The sequence below is a fragment of the Diadema antillarum genome, unplaced genomic scaffold, assembly GCF_040938485.1.
Source record: "Diadema antillarum isolate AM-2024a unplaced genomic scaffold, OU_Dant_1.0 scf00000055, whole genome shotgun sequence".
Taxonomy (NCBI): Eukaryota; Metazoa; Echinodermata; class Echinoidea; order Diadematoida; family Diadematidae; genus Diadema; species Diadema antillarum.
In genome coordinates, this window is record NW_027270944.1 from 364,456 (window position 1) to 377,500 (window position 13,045).

The following is a 13,045-nucleotide window of genomic DNA, read 5'->3' on the forward strand; positions in this document are numbered from 1 at the left end:
AGACAACGAATCAGTTTTCTTGCAAAAGCAAAGAAGCATTATTATATTTCATGAATTCATTTACATGAAACATCATTGGCAAGTACTGATGGGTCGAAATATACAAGAAAGAGCAACATTGATACCAATTGCCACCGGACAAATTAACAACAATGATGAGAAAAATAACTTAAGTCTGATATCAACAATATGTACCAAGATATCTGCATGAATCAACTTCAGTTTGTTCCAAAAGAACATCGTTCGGCGAGATCGTTGTAAAGACTGACTGTTCATTAGTTCATTAGATCGAAATGACTGTACTTTTATGTCGTACGTCCACGCGAGTATGCATCCACATTGAGCACGTCAGTGTATTGTCTCCTGAACACTGTGACTGAAGTGGAAACGTTCACATGATATGACTGAGGAAGTTACAGTGCAAGTATGTTGGAGAGGGTTCATCGTCTTCAGATGGGCTGGCACGTTCGCTTGGTCACAGTCCGCCGACAGGTGTCGCACTTCACCGAACAGCACCAGACGAAGTTGCAGTTGCAGCTGGTCGTGACGGTCACCGTGGTCTTCTTCACCGCCATGCCGCAGCTCCGGCACAGCCTGCTGCAGCTCTGCTTCATCCACCGCAGCGACGATCTGGAGTCCTCGGCGGGCGACGTCACAGCCGACAAGGAAGACGAGGGCGGCACCAGCTGGTCGTTGACGTCGACGTCCCTCACGAGACACTCGCGGCCTGCAGTGCCCTTGGTGCCGATGGTGATGTTGGCGAAACAGTAGTCTGGCGACTGCTCCAGGAAGACGAGATCGCGTCGGTTGAGCGCTGCAGTCATGACGTCGCGGGCGATGCGGTCCTCCGCTCGGTTGCCGTCGATGAGCTTGCCGCTGACGAAGTCCACCCGGACGGCATCGAAGTACTTGCGCTTGATGCGGTCGCCGATGACGCGGAAGCTGGCCACCTGGTTCCAGCAGGTCTGCAGGGAGCACGAGCCGGATACGCCGTGACACTTACAGGTTCGCTGAAGAGTCTGCTTCACTGCCTGCAAGAGATAAAAGGGGAATAAGGAATGGTACATTTTGTAACAAGTAGTCAAATTTACATTGATTTTTAATGATTCAATGCAGAACACAATATGCTCGTACATTTATAGCATTTCGACATGATGCCGCATTAAAAAATAAATAAAAATAAATAAAAATCGCAGACATGGAATTGATTTGTTCTGCAATTACAAATGCTGAAGTATTCTTTTTGGGTTTTATCGATCAGAACGAAAGCATTCTCTTTTTCACAATTTGTACGGCAAATTTTGACATTTCAGAAGTATTCATTCTTGAGTCAATGACAGTAATAAGTAATAAAATCTGATCCATGAATATATTATGGATACAACTTGCAAACATTGTTACAATTCGGAATCCTTGCCATTTTCTTACTCATGACGATGTGCATACAACTAGGTAAATATGAATAATCGAACAGGAAAGCATACAAATAAAATATTAAATCTCAATTAAATTCAACAAATAAAATATTGGCCAGAAGGCTGACAACGCTTGAATGTATTTTGTCATAAGATTGTTAATAAGCGTACAGTCTAAAAGTAAACTTTGGTATGATTACATTTAAGTGCAATCTCACTATGAGTTGTTGTTGTTGTTTTATCGATGTATTGCCAAAAGCCATTATGTAAAGATGTGTGCCAAACACACACACAGAAATGATAAATAGTCTGTCGAAGGTGTAGTTACCTTGCGGCCGGCTTCGTTGTTGTGCAGATTCATGACGGTGATGGCGCCCTGTGACTTCTCGGTAGCGTCCATGATGTCGCGGGCCGTACGCTCGCCGAACCGGACGTTGTCGCTGCAACCACCCCATGTCCAGCCGTCACCACCTGTTAAAAGGCAAACAAGACATTTGAAAAAGAAGTGTAAATTAATGCTGGTATGGAACACTCGACAACAAGACGTTATCGCAAGTAACTTGACAGTAATCATTGCTTCTAATTTCATATGGAATAGTGATGAAAAATCATCTTCGATTTTGAAGTGATTGATTGAAAAAGGTTTCTTATCTTCATCTCTGGCACCACAAACAAATGATTGAATTTCGCATAAAATTTTTCATCATTTGTGATAAGACTACTTTATACCAAATGATGCGTTACAAAAATACAACGAAAAATAAGATGTAATATTAGAATCAAATTGAATCATTGACATTTACGCTTATGTTTACAGTATTACAACTTCTTGATATCGCTGTAAAATAATGTTTGTTCTTCCAGGTGAACAAATTTAATCACATTGGTATCATTGTGAGAGATAAAACCTCAAAAGTCATATTCCATCCAACTCACTTGTGATTTTGCTTTTACAGAAAACCCCTCATTCGTAAAAAACGGCATCATAATCGATCCATTCATCTCCATTATCTGCAAACATATATGCATCCATCAGCATAAGATTACAGTCTCCAAGATCTTTAACTCTTGGGGAAAATATAATGTATAATAATGTCGATATATTATTTGACAAGGACAGAAAAACAATATTTTGCACGCTCACCTGCTTCGCCGGATCGCTTGTCATCACAGCCGCACTTCTCGAAGACACCTTGGCTGCAGTTCCGGGTGAGTGTGTACATGACTCCCGCCGAGGCGATGGCTTGCACGAACGACATCTCTCTGGTGGCTGTATGACGTGAAAAAGACAGGGGGAAAAAGAGAGAAAGAGAAAATAAGTTAATACGTACAAAACAATGAGGATAGACAAATAGGGGGAGAGAACAATATGTAAGCAATTTGTAAAATACATAAGATAGAGAAAAAGAGAGATGGGAGAGGGAATTCGCTCTCCCTCAAAAGTTTGACCTCTTTAATCCTCATCAAAAGTATTATATATATATATATATATATATATATATATATATATATATATATATATATATATCCTTATTACTTATGTTGACATCTCGTTCCTCTTATTTACATGGTGCATTATTGCATTGATTACTTTGAGATGGAGGAAATGGACCTGAAATATCGCATGAACGCGGCATCAGATTCATCTAGTTAAAGTAAATGCTCGTACAAGCAATTGACAACTTAGAAGAATGATTTCTTAAAGATTGATGCCTGGCAAGTTTGATTTACTGAAGAAGGCATCACGTCGACGCTGTGGTGTTGTTGTCTCTTTGTTTGTAATTACCTTGTGCGCTTGAGAAGACGGCATCTCTCGGACAGTTCCACTTGTCCCAGCGAAACTGGTAGCGACACTCTCCGACCGCCCTGTTGATTCCCGCCGAAACACTCTCCACGTACTTCGTGTGACCCTGAGAAGATGAAATAGAGAGGAACAGAAAAGGAGTTAAGAATAACATTTTGCAAATCTCGAAATCTAGGCTTAGTACACGCATCTTGAAAGCAAAAACAACATCAACAACAATAACAACGTCAGCAAACGGGATGACTTCGCTCAGCCGTTACAAATAATACTGATCGCAACAGGATCGTGTGCATATCCAGGTAGGGGGTCAATTTTGTGGATGAAGAGTGACCATGATATGTGGTCTTCCAAAGCTGGACAGGGAGCTATCAATATTAAGTGCACTCTTACTAGAGGACTAACAATAAGAACTTCCGCTGAAGATTTGAGGGGCTAAGCGGACAAAAAAAAATTACAAGTGTATGTCTATGCACTTTTTCGGGCGTGAATTAAAACGAAGAGACGCGTCACAGCAGGAACGCCGGTTGATGCCTTTTACCAAGTTTTTGGAGGATAATCTTTTGACACAGCCATGCAGAGAGAACAGTAAGCTTTATACTTTATCGGCTAAAGGTAAGGATACAACACAAATGACAACCAATAAGAACATGAGTGCGCATAATATATTGACTGCAAGTGCTTTATCTGCCAAGCTTCACATCTGAACTTTCTGATTTTTTCCACAGTTGACAATTGTAGATAATTGCAAATCGTCTGGAATAATAATAAGAATGACTGCATTTACAAGATCTGACGGACAAAAAGTAAAACATCTCTTTTTATACAATTCAGCCATGCGCAGTTCCTGTCATTTTCGGTTTAGTTGCAAAACGCGTCATCATCGATCTTGGGGCATGTTCGCATTCTCATCGCTTGGCGGATTACATTTTTGGCCCAGTCATAGACACCACGCTAGAATTGCTCTTTTTAGGTAGTGGGAGAGAGAGTAAAACCTTCTTTAGAATCATCTGGGTAATTATCTCCATGGGTGAGTCGAAACGTTAAGGACGGCACCCTCTTTGTGAGGGACCGGGTAATTATCGGAAGTACACACCGGCATTATATAAGATAGCCCCATTATGATACCTCAGGGAATTTCAAAAGGTCTATTATGCGTTTTAATTAACACGTTGGAGGAGAAAATGGCGGATTTTGGAGAGAGACCTATTAGATAGTTTAGATGGCTGTGCAAGCCAGATCAATACTGAACGCCCTTGGAATTGAGGGTGAATGACGTCAGCTGTGTGAAGCTGTTCCTCGCGTCTTTCCTTTGCTAAAGGTATAAGTGCAACGGATATTACACAGGAAAGTTTGTACTCCAACGACCTCTCCAAAGAGTAGATAACCACTACACAATAATGATGGAAAACGATAGTGAAAATAATACTGTAAAGAATATTTCTTACCTTGGAGCCCGACAGGAGGACGTTGCTGACTGGAGACCTGGAGAATGACGAAAGAAAAGAAGATAAGAATGATGGAATGATAATGATAGGAGCAGATAGCAGGCACTTATACGCGGATGTCCCAAGGAGTAATGACAATGAATTTCAAAAGCAGACGAAGAAGACAGAATCACACAAATTGGACGGATAACTAACCTTATAATTTATTAGTGCGTTTACTTGTTGGTATTACGCAAATACATAATATTTGAACTTCATGTTGCACTTACAATCATAACGACCACTCGGGCATCATGGGAAGCAAAATTGGCACGCCTTCAAGATTTACAAGACGCTCTACCCAAAATATTCGGTATTACGGATCAATTTTTTGCAAGACATTCACTTAATAAGCGTGTTACAAAAATGTGTTATACGGCAAAACGTAAGATACTCTCGTTCCCCAGAAAGATTGTCTTTCGATTTTGCACCTACATTGTACAATGAATACCAAACAGAGAGAAAAAAAGTGTTATGTAAATATGCTTCGCAGTTGTGTGAACTAGGACAGTATCTTAAGCAGTGATCAACAATTTCAACTGATTGAATAGGTTCTCAAACTTAACGAGAAAAAAATTAATGTTGGACGAGGGTAATATTTCAATCTGTCGGCATCATGCAGCAATACTATCCTAGTCATATCCACATGGCAAGTCAACACCCATTTCTTCTTTTTTGCGACATAATTCTCAACTTGTTAACTCAAATCTAGCTCGACAGAATTTGAAGTAAGTGAACGTGTGTGATAGGTGTACTAGGTTTTTAAAAATGAAAGTGGTCGTTCATAAGGGACCCCGTTCATAAATAGGTTCTACAACCTTGTAGGTAGCTTACCATAGAATCCCCTGAAAGACGGGTGCTTGAACGAGAAGCAGAGTGAAGACGAGTAGGCTCCGGAACATCACGGGATGAAGAGCATCCATGGTCGTGGCAGTAGTACAAGCAAATGTGAATGTGTTACTGGGAGTAACTGGAATCAAAGTATTATAGATCCAAGCAATAAGCCCTGGTGCACGAGAAGGCAAGTGTTAAACAGTAGATATAGAGCAGATCAGGTGGAAAAGTAAAATTGCTTGACAAGACTCGAGGAGCGAAAAAGGCGTATGAACACAGTAAACTCCAGGTGAGGAATGAGGAGTTCCTTGAGCTAAGACATTTACTTATACTGGTTTGATACCACCTTGGCCTATCATGTCGATTAAGCACAATAAGGGATGATAAGTCCCTTTCAAGAGCGGGGTAGAAGTTCCCCCATTGGCGCGGCGAACATAAGTAGGCGTGGGACTGACCAATGGGCGGCCAGTTCGCATCACCGTGAACGAGCGGAGGGGTACGATCAAAGTAACCGAGCGACATGCTTCTTTTTGTTTTGGCGGGTGAGCTGAGAGCTTTATTGTTAGTGGCTGTCTGCGCTGAACTGAAGAGCTTCACATTTTACTGCTTTGAAAACGCCATGCTCACCCGCCGCGCTTTCAATTTACAGGAACAAAAGGGGTATTTAGGGATCTGTTGGTCGAGTTAAAACTACCTTCCAGTCATCTTACGCTTTTCTTTTCAAGAAAGATGAATGGGGGCAAAAGTGACCTCGACGCAGGCGCATTACTGCCAGGATCCCGTGGATGATGTGAAACAAGGGATAAAGGAAGAGGGTAAAAGGACAGCTTTAGTAATAAGAAAGCAAGCTTTTTACAGGAATCCTAGGCCACAGATTTTGGCTCCATCTCCGCTTGACAGTGCGAAACTAAAAGAATAAAAAAGACTGCTGGTGAATACAGAATACACATCTTATTGCTGGGCTTTTATGCTCCGTCATGTCTCAAACCATGACGGTTTTTAATGCTCAACGGGAACCTGTCCCAACAAGTTCAACTCAGTCAAATGGGTCTGTTCGTATACTCGGAACATCTCAACTCAGATGCGTGAACATATTATACTAATTGTGTAAAAAAAAATTGTGACGTATGCTATATATATGAAGAATAGTAATTATGATGTGATCACTTGACGGAGGAAATAGCAAGAGCAGGAGTCACTAAGTTAGACGTCAAAGCAGATCGTGTCGTGCTTGGAGCAAACAGGCTCAAGACTAGTGTGGTATAGTTGGTGCATTGGTTGGCTGTTGACAAAAGAGAGAGGAAATCACATATGACACAAATAATATGTATGTTTGTTGATTTTCCAGCGCTGACACATTTACTCTCCCAAATATCTATCGCATTATCATTATCACATGCTATTCACAGTTCAAAGTAGATTGCGCTCTACCATAGTTACCTCTGTGCTCAAGATTCTACATGAAACACCCCCGCACGCACACACACACACACACATACACACACTCATAAAGTATATTGAACATATACCAGGTAAGTGCAAGAGAGGCATTCTCTTCCATCCACCTCCCTGTAATAATTACTGTCTGCTACTGTCTCCTTTTTGGACCCACAATTAGATTTAAAACTACTGCAAATATATACAATGTTTCTTTGCCTATACCATTTCATTTGTCACAATCATCTGCATTGTCACCACCATCGCTATCATCTTCATTATCACTATTTTCCCCATCATTTTCTGTCATCATCATAGTCATAATTTACCATATCTTTATCATCATAATCTATGCTCTAGAATATAAAACCGTATACATTGTACATGTTCAGGTCTCTTTCCTCTTCTTCTAAATAGAATATATTATGTTTCTAATACCACCAGTTTATAGTAACACTAACCCTTCCATCTTAGTATCGATGATATGGTTGATGAAAATAATGGCAAGTACAAATAGTGTTAGTTACCATTTCTGTGTTATTTTTAACATAACAATATACAACATCAAGACGAGGAAGAGGAGCAACTTCTTATTGCTTTTCGATCAATTGTATTTCAATAATGCATTCAGAAAATTAATTGCCCACACCTAGTCATTGAATACATTTAGCTTTTTCCCCTGTCGGTTGCTATTATATACGTTGCTATTGAACAACTTGTTTTATTGATTTTCCATCAATTTTATTTCTACCATGCATTGCAAATCAATTACCTAAATCAAATCATTGAAGACACTCGGTTTGTTTGGTTTTTTTTTCTGTCGGTGGCTATTGCACGTTGTGATTGAACCACTTTTGTTTTGTTACCTTTCGATCAAGTCTATTTTCAACATGCATTCAGCACTTTAGCTGTTCATAAAATTGATTGCCCAATCCGAATCATTGAAGAGATAAAGGTTTTCCTGTTGGTTGGTTTCTATTGCACGTACAGTCGTGATCAAAGTGAGAACTTTTTCCCCTCCCTCCCTCTTTGTCTTCTCTTTCCTTTTTCTTTTTTTCTTCTTCTCAATTATATCCTTCTCTCCTCATTACCTCTCTTCTCTTCCTCAAACTTCATTTTGTTTCAATGTTTTCTCTTGTTCTTTTTTCTCTCTCGTCTGTCCGTTTGTCTGTTTGTCTGTCTGTCTATAAATTTGCCTGCCTCTCCTTTTCAGAATCATATGAATGTATCATAATATTATGACTATATACATTTCTGTTAGAAGTTAGACCTTTTCTTTTGTCGAATTAGTGGAATCGGAGATCTCAAAATCAATGTTGGACCCTATTGCGTATACTCCTACGCGAAACTCGTGCATGGTAATTCTGTATCCTACAATATGCCAGTCCGAAGTTTTACACGGCTTGTACAACCTGGCGTGAAGTGAATGCCACTTGTATGATGAGTATCTTTCTACCACGTGAACGAGGACAAATACGATGACGACGACGACGAAGACGACAACGATAAAAACAACAACTCAAACAAAATAATTAATTCACATTTTGTAACGGGACAACTGTTGCTCTGCATGCGAGAAATTCGCTACACATTATCAACACGGTAATGGCAATTAAGGCGGACAGAGAGTGCTTGAATTTACACAAGAGAAAGTAGCAACCGTGGTTCAATGTTGTGAAAAAGATAAAGAGTATACATGACAGGACGAAACTACTCACCTATACTGTGAAGTACAGAGTATTTTAAGATCATAACTCCAAAGTTGAAATATTTTTAAACTATTAGAATATCTACAATAATAATCATGATGGCCTTCACAAAAAGAAGAAGAAGAAGAAGAAGGGAAGAAGAAGAAGTAGTAGAAGCCTATAGGCCTAGTGGTAGTAGTCAGGTATGGTAGTAGTAGTAGTAGTAGTAGTAGTAGTAGTAGTAGTAGTAGTAGTAGTAGTAGTAGTAGTAGTAGTAGTAGTGTGGTAGTAGTAGAAGGAGGAGGAGGAGGAGGAGGAGAAGAAGAAGAAGAAGAAGAAGAAGAAGGAGGAGGAGGAGGAGAAGGAGGAGGAAGATGTGGGAAATTATGATCTTGACATGTTGATGAAGCAAAATAATGGAGAAACAGTAAAATCGTGGACGACAGAAATGATAGCAACTTTTCGCTATCATTACTATTCACTCATAACAAGGCACATGAGTAATCGACTCCTCATACACGTTGTGATCGGGTAATGGTGAAACATTCTTTAAAAAAAATATAACTTTATTCGTCCTCAATTTTGATCTTCTTGTCCATTATTTTGATAACAAACCACTCTTTATGAGTTCTCTCTCCCCATGTACAGAACATACTTGCCCACACCCACACCCACACAAACACACACACACCCACACAAACACATGTATATATATATATATATATATATATATATATATATATATATGTGTGTGTGTGTGTGTGTGTGTGTGTTTGTTTGTTTGTTTTAGGCCTATATATAATGTAAACATATGTGTAGATAGATGGATGGGTGGATGGATGGATGGATATAATAGAGAGATTGAGAGAGGGGTATGGAGTGAGGAAAATTGATATTCCTTATTGTGTAATATTCGTGTATATAGGCCTACGTATTGTAAGTATTCCCAAGGGGAGTGTGTATGTTATCTTGTTATGTAATCATGAGGAGATGAAGAATTTTATTACCAAGTTCACGATGATGTTGGTTTAAAGTAAACCAATAGTAAAAAGACCAAACTCAACGCAATCTCGCTGTCAAGCTGTGTTTTTGTATGATTGTTTGTCTTCTCTATATCAGCGTTTTGTTCTGCACTGTTTTGTTTATTTGTTAATTTGTTTGTTTATATCTATCTATGCTTCTTTCCAGTATTTACTTTTCAGTGTCATTTTTATTTTCCTTAGATTGCGTGAGTGAGGGTAGGGGTTGTCGGCTCCTCTCGTGTGTTACGTTACAATTCACAGTGTGTTCTGTTAAGTGTAGTGGATACTTCGATCAAAAGTACTATAGTATACGTGGCGGTGAGAGCACTTGAAAATGAAAGCGGATGATATAGCTACGAGGATAGATTGTGTCAATGTTTTAGCTGAAGTGACGTCATCTAAGCATTCAATTGTCCATGTGAGGAAATGAGAGCACACTTTCGAGCTCTTGTTGACCAGCTTTTAGACGGAGGTTATCGGGACACTGTATGATCTATAGCTGTAACTCCTAAAATGTCATCAACGTGCTTTGTCGCAATGGAGCCAACTTTGTAGCCATGACAGGTGCAAGAAAAAGTCTCGATGAAAAAAAAAACACAGTATGGTGGGCCTATAAATTCATACAATCATCAAAAAGTGTATACGTCCGATTGGACTTTCTTGTTTGCATGAAAATACAAAGTGAAATGAAACCTCGATGAACAGGCCTATTATACATGAACTGGCATTGACGCAACGCGTACATAATACACACGTGCTCGCCTCACACACTGTTCATATCGTACTAACACAAATTTCAGATGGAATGTATATCAAATGAACATGCCATGCCTACACAGGCAATTAAAGTACGAAAAATATCCAAACACCATGAACAGGTTCACTGATGAATTATAATATAGGAATTGTGTGCCACAGGACATCTATAAGCAAAATTCACAGTTGAAGTGTCACAATGTAATTATGAGAATTAAAGCACGTCAGATTTGACACACCATGTCACTTTCCTCGCCTATATAGTAAGAACGCCAATTTATTGAAAAGTCTACCGCCGCGGGTACATCAAAGCTTTGCACGTAGTTATTGTCTAGCAGACGACAAACTTTCCTCCCTTTGTCTGGCATGGGAGCGCGCAAGTCAAAGAGCGAGCCCTTTTGTCGTCCTTTAAATGAAAGAGCGGGAAAAGCGCTGCACCACGCGCGTGTCAGCGTGCACAGCGTGAAAGTGTCTGCTAACGACAGGAAGCGTGTATGGACTCAATGGTGGCATGATACACAGTGTTAGGCTTTGTTTCACATTCAATGCACAAAATCACAATCTGGTGATGGTTGTCATGACAGCCCTGATTTCACTGACAAAACTTCAAAGCAAACAGAGCAACAGTCTACATCAACTTAAAAGTAGTAATAGTGGTAGTAGTAGTAGTAGTAGTAGGAGTAGTAGTAGTAGTATATAGTAGTAGTAGTAGTAGTAGTAGTAGTAGTAGTAGTAGTAGTAGTAGTAGTAGTAGTAGGGCCTAGTAGCTGTTGTTGTTGTTGTTTTTGTATATTACATTCTATCACTCTAGATAAACTCAAATTAAACATTTTCTGCCTATAATCGACAATAGTAGTCTTTTTAAACTAATATTTCAAACACCATGGGAAGAACAGGCACTGATACTATCAAGATGTTCCCAAGAATGTGTTTTAGTTTAAATTTCTTACTTATCTACTAGTATTGTTATCAATGGGTGTTTCTTACTGCTGCAGAACTAAAAAGTTTTTCAGTGCGGAATTCAAAACTGATTCTTTTAATTTTATTACCTTGGCAACACATTTCAGAAAAAAATAAAGTTACTGTTTTTAAAATAAATGTCTTTCTCTCTCAAATTGCCACATTATTGTAATTTTCTCTATGCTGGCTGATTTTATACAAACTGAATGATTTGAACGTTTCCACCTAACTAATTCTCCAGTATGAGGTATGTAGTGAAATTCAGATATGTCATTTCAAATGGTGACAAAAATAATGATATGAACGTTCTGCAGCCCAACTCCGTGAAATATGCCACTATGCTTGTCTGAGTTAACTTTAATCAATATCATAAACTCAAACAAATGGAATGCCCGAGGTTTCATCCAAATGGAATTGTCAAAAACAACAACAGCAGAGCTTGATGTCTGACTTTATATGACTTTTTTTCTCGAAACAGTGATATTAGGCAGACACATATAAATGGTACTACAGGCAATGATGTATAATCATGTCTCTTTATATAGTCTCTGTACGCTGTTTTACGTAAAATAATCTTCGCTCATTTTCTTATATTATTTTGTTTGAAATGAACTGCGACAAATTAAATTCAAAGACAGTTGCATAATGATGCAGAGCTGCATTAACTGAGTATTTTCATGAGAAATGGTTTGTAACTGCATGATTGTCAGTGTAAATAATTATCATTTTTTATGGTATTTTCTTTTTTGCATATATGGAATTGAACGTTAAACTCACAGCAAAGAACAGTTCTTCTGTGTCTAATGCTAACGTATGACTCTTGTTGGCAATTGCAAATCTGCTTTTACGTTGCTTTGCTCTTCTAATTTCAGTTTGAACTTGGAATGTACGTTTGTGCATGAGATTTCGCAAGATGTTACGAAAGTTGCAAAGTTGTTATATCTTTTCACCAAATTGTCATCAAAATCATGCACCGTATCCACCTTGTCTTGATTAATTACCCCCCCCCCCCACCCCGTCTTGACGATGTCAGCAATAAGTGTGTTAAAAGAGGAGGCAAGATTCATATTTTCTTTATCTTTCAAACCATCAACACATTCTCTGATTTGCCGAAAGCAAATTTAACTTTATTTGACCCTGTCTTTTAGCTAAGGGCATATTTATATCAACATAATAATAATATGTACACATTTCTTTTGCTCTCAAATAATAAGACAGTGCTGAAAAAGTGCTTTTCTTTTCTCTTTTTTTCAACCATGCGTTTCTTCCAATAATTTACACGATAGCTATCACTCAAGAACTTAAAGAGGCTACTTTTACAAGAAGTCGAAAATTAGACAGTATAGTTGGCATGAAGTAAGAACGGTTTGTATACTCAGTATAGAAAACAAAGCCTACCGCGCACGCGCCTCCCCGCAGTGGAGAACAATGATCATTGTGCCTCGATGACTCAAAGTTTTCACTCACCGATATCTATAGAAAAATATTTTCTATAGAGATCAGCATCTTAATTAGCCTAGTCATCTCTTGATTCTGAGTGTCAGTTGTGAAGAGAGAGTTGTCATTGTTCCCCGGAAGTAGTCAAAGAATAGGTCACTGCGCGTGCGTCTATAGTAGCTTTCTATTGTGAGTGCTCAGTGTTAGG

General features: G+C 39.0%; 1 protein-coding gene across 1 annotated transcript; it reads right to left on the reverse strand.

The window, feature by feature from the left end:
* Window positions 1-449: 449 nt before the first annotated feature.
* LOC139715795 (protein Wnt-8b-like) lies at window positions 450-5,626 on the reverse strand. Its single transcript, XM_071627334.1, has 6 exons — window positions 5,538-5,626; window positions 4,665-4,701; window positions 3,202-3,325; window positions 2,560-2,685; window positions 1,744-1,886; window positions 450-1,031 (listed from the first exon to the last, which is right to left on the reverse strand). Exons 1-6 carry the CDS (start codon window positions 5,624-5,626, stop codon window positions 450-452), a joined length of 1,101 nt encoding a protein of 366 aa, XP_071483435.1.
* Between the last annotated feature and the right edge of the window lie 7,419 nt (window positions 5,627-13,045).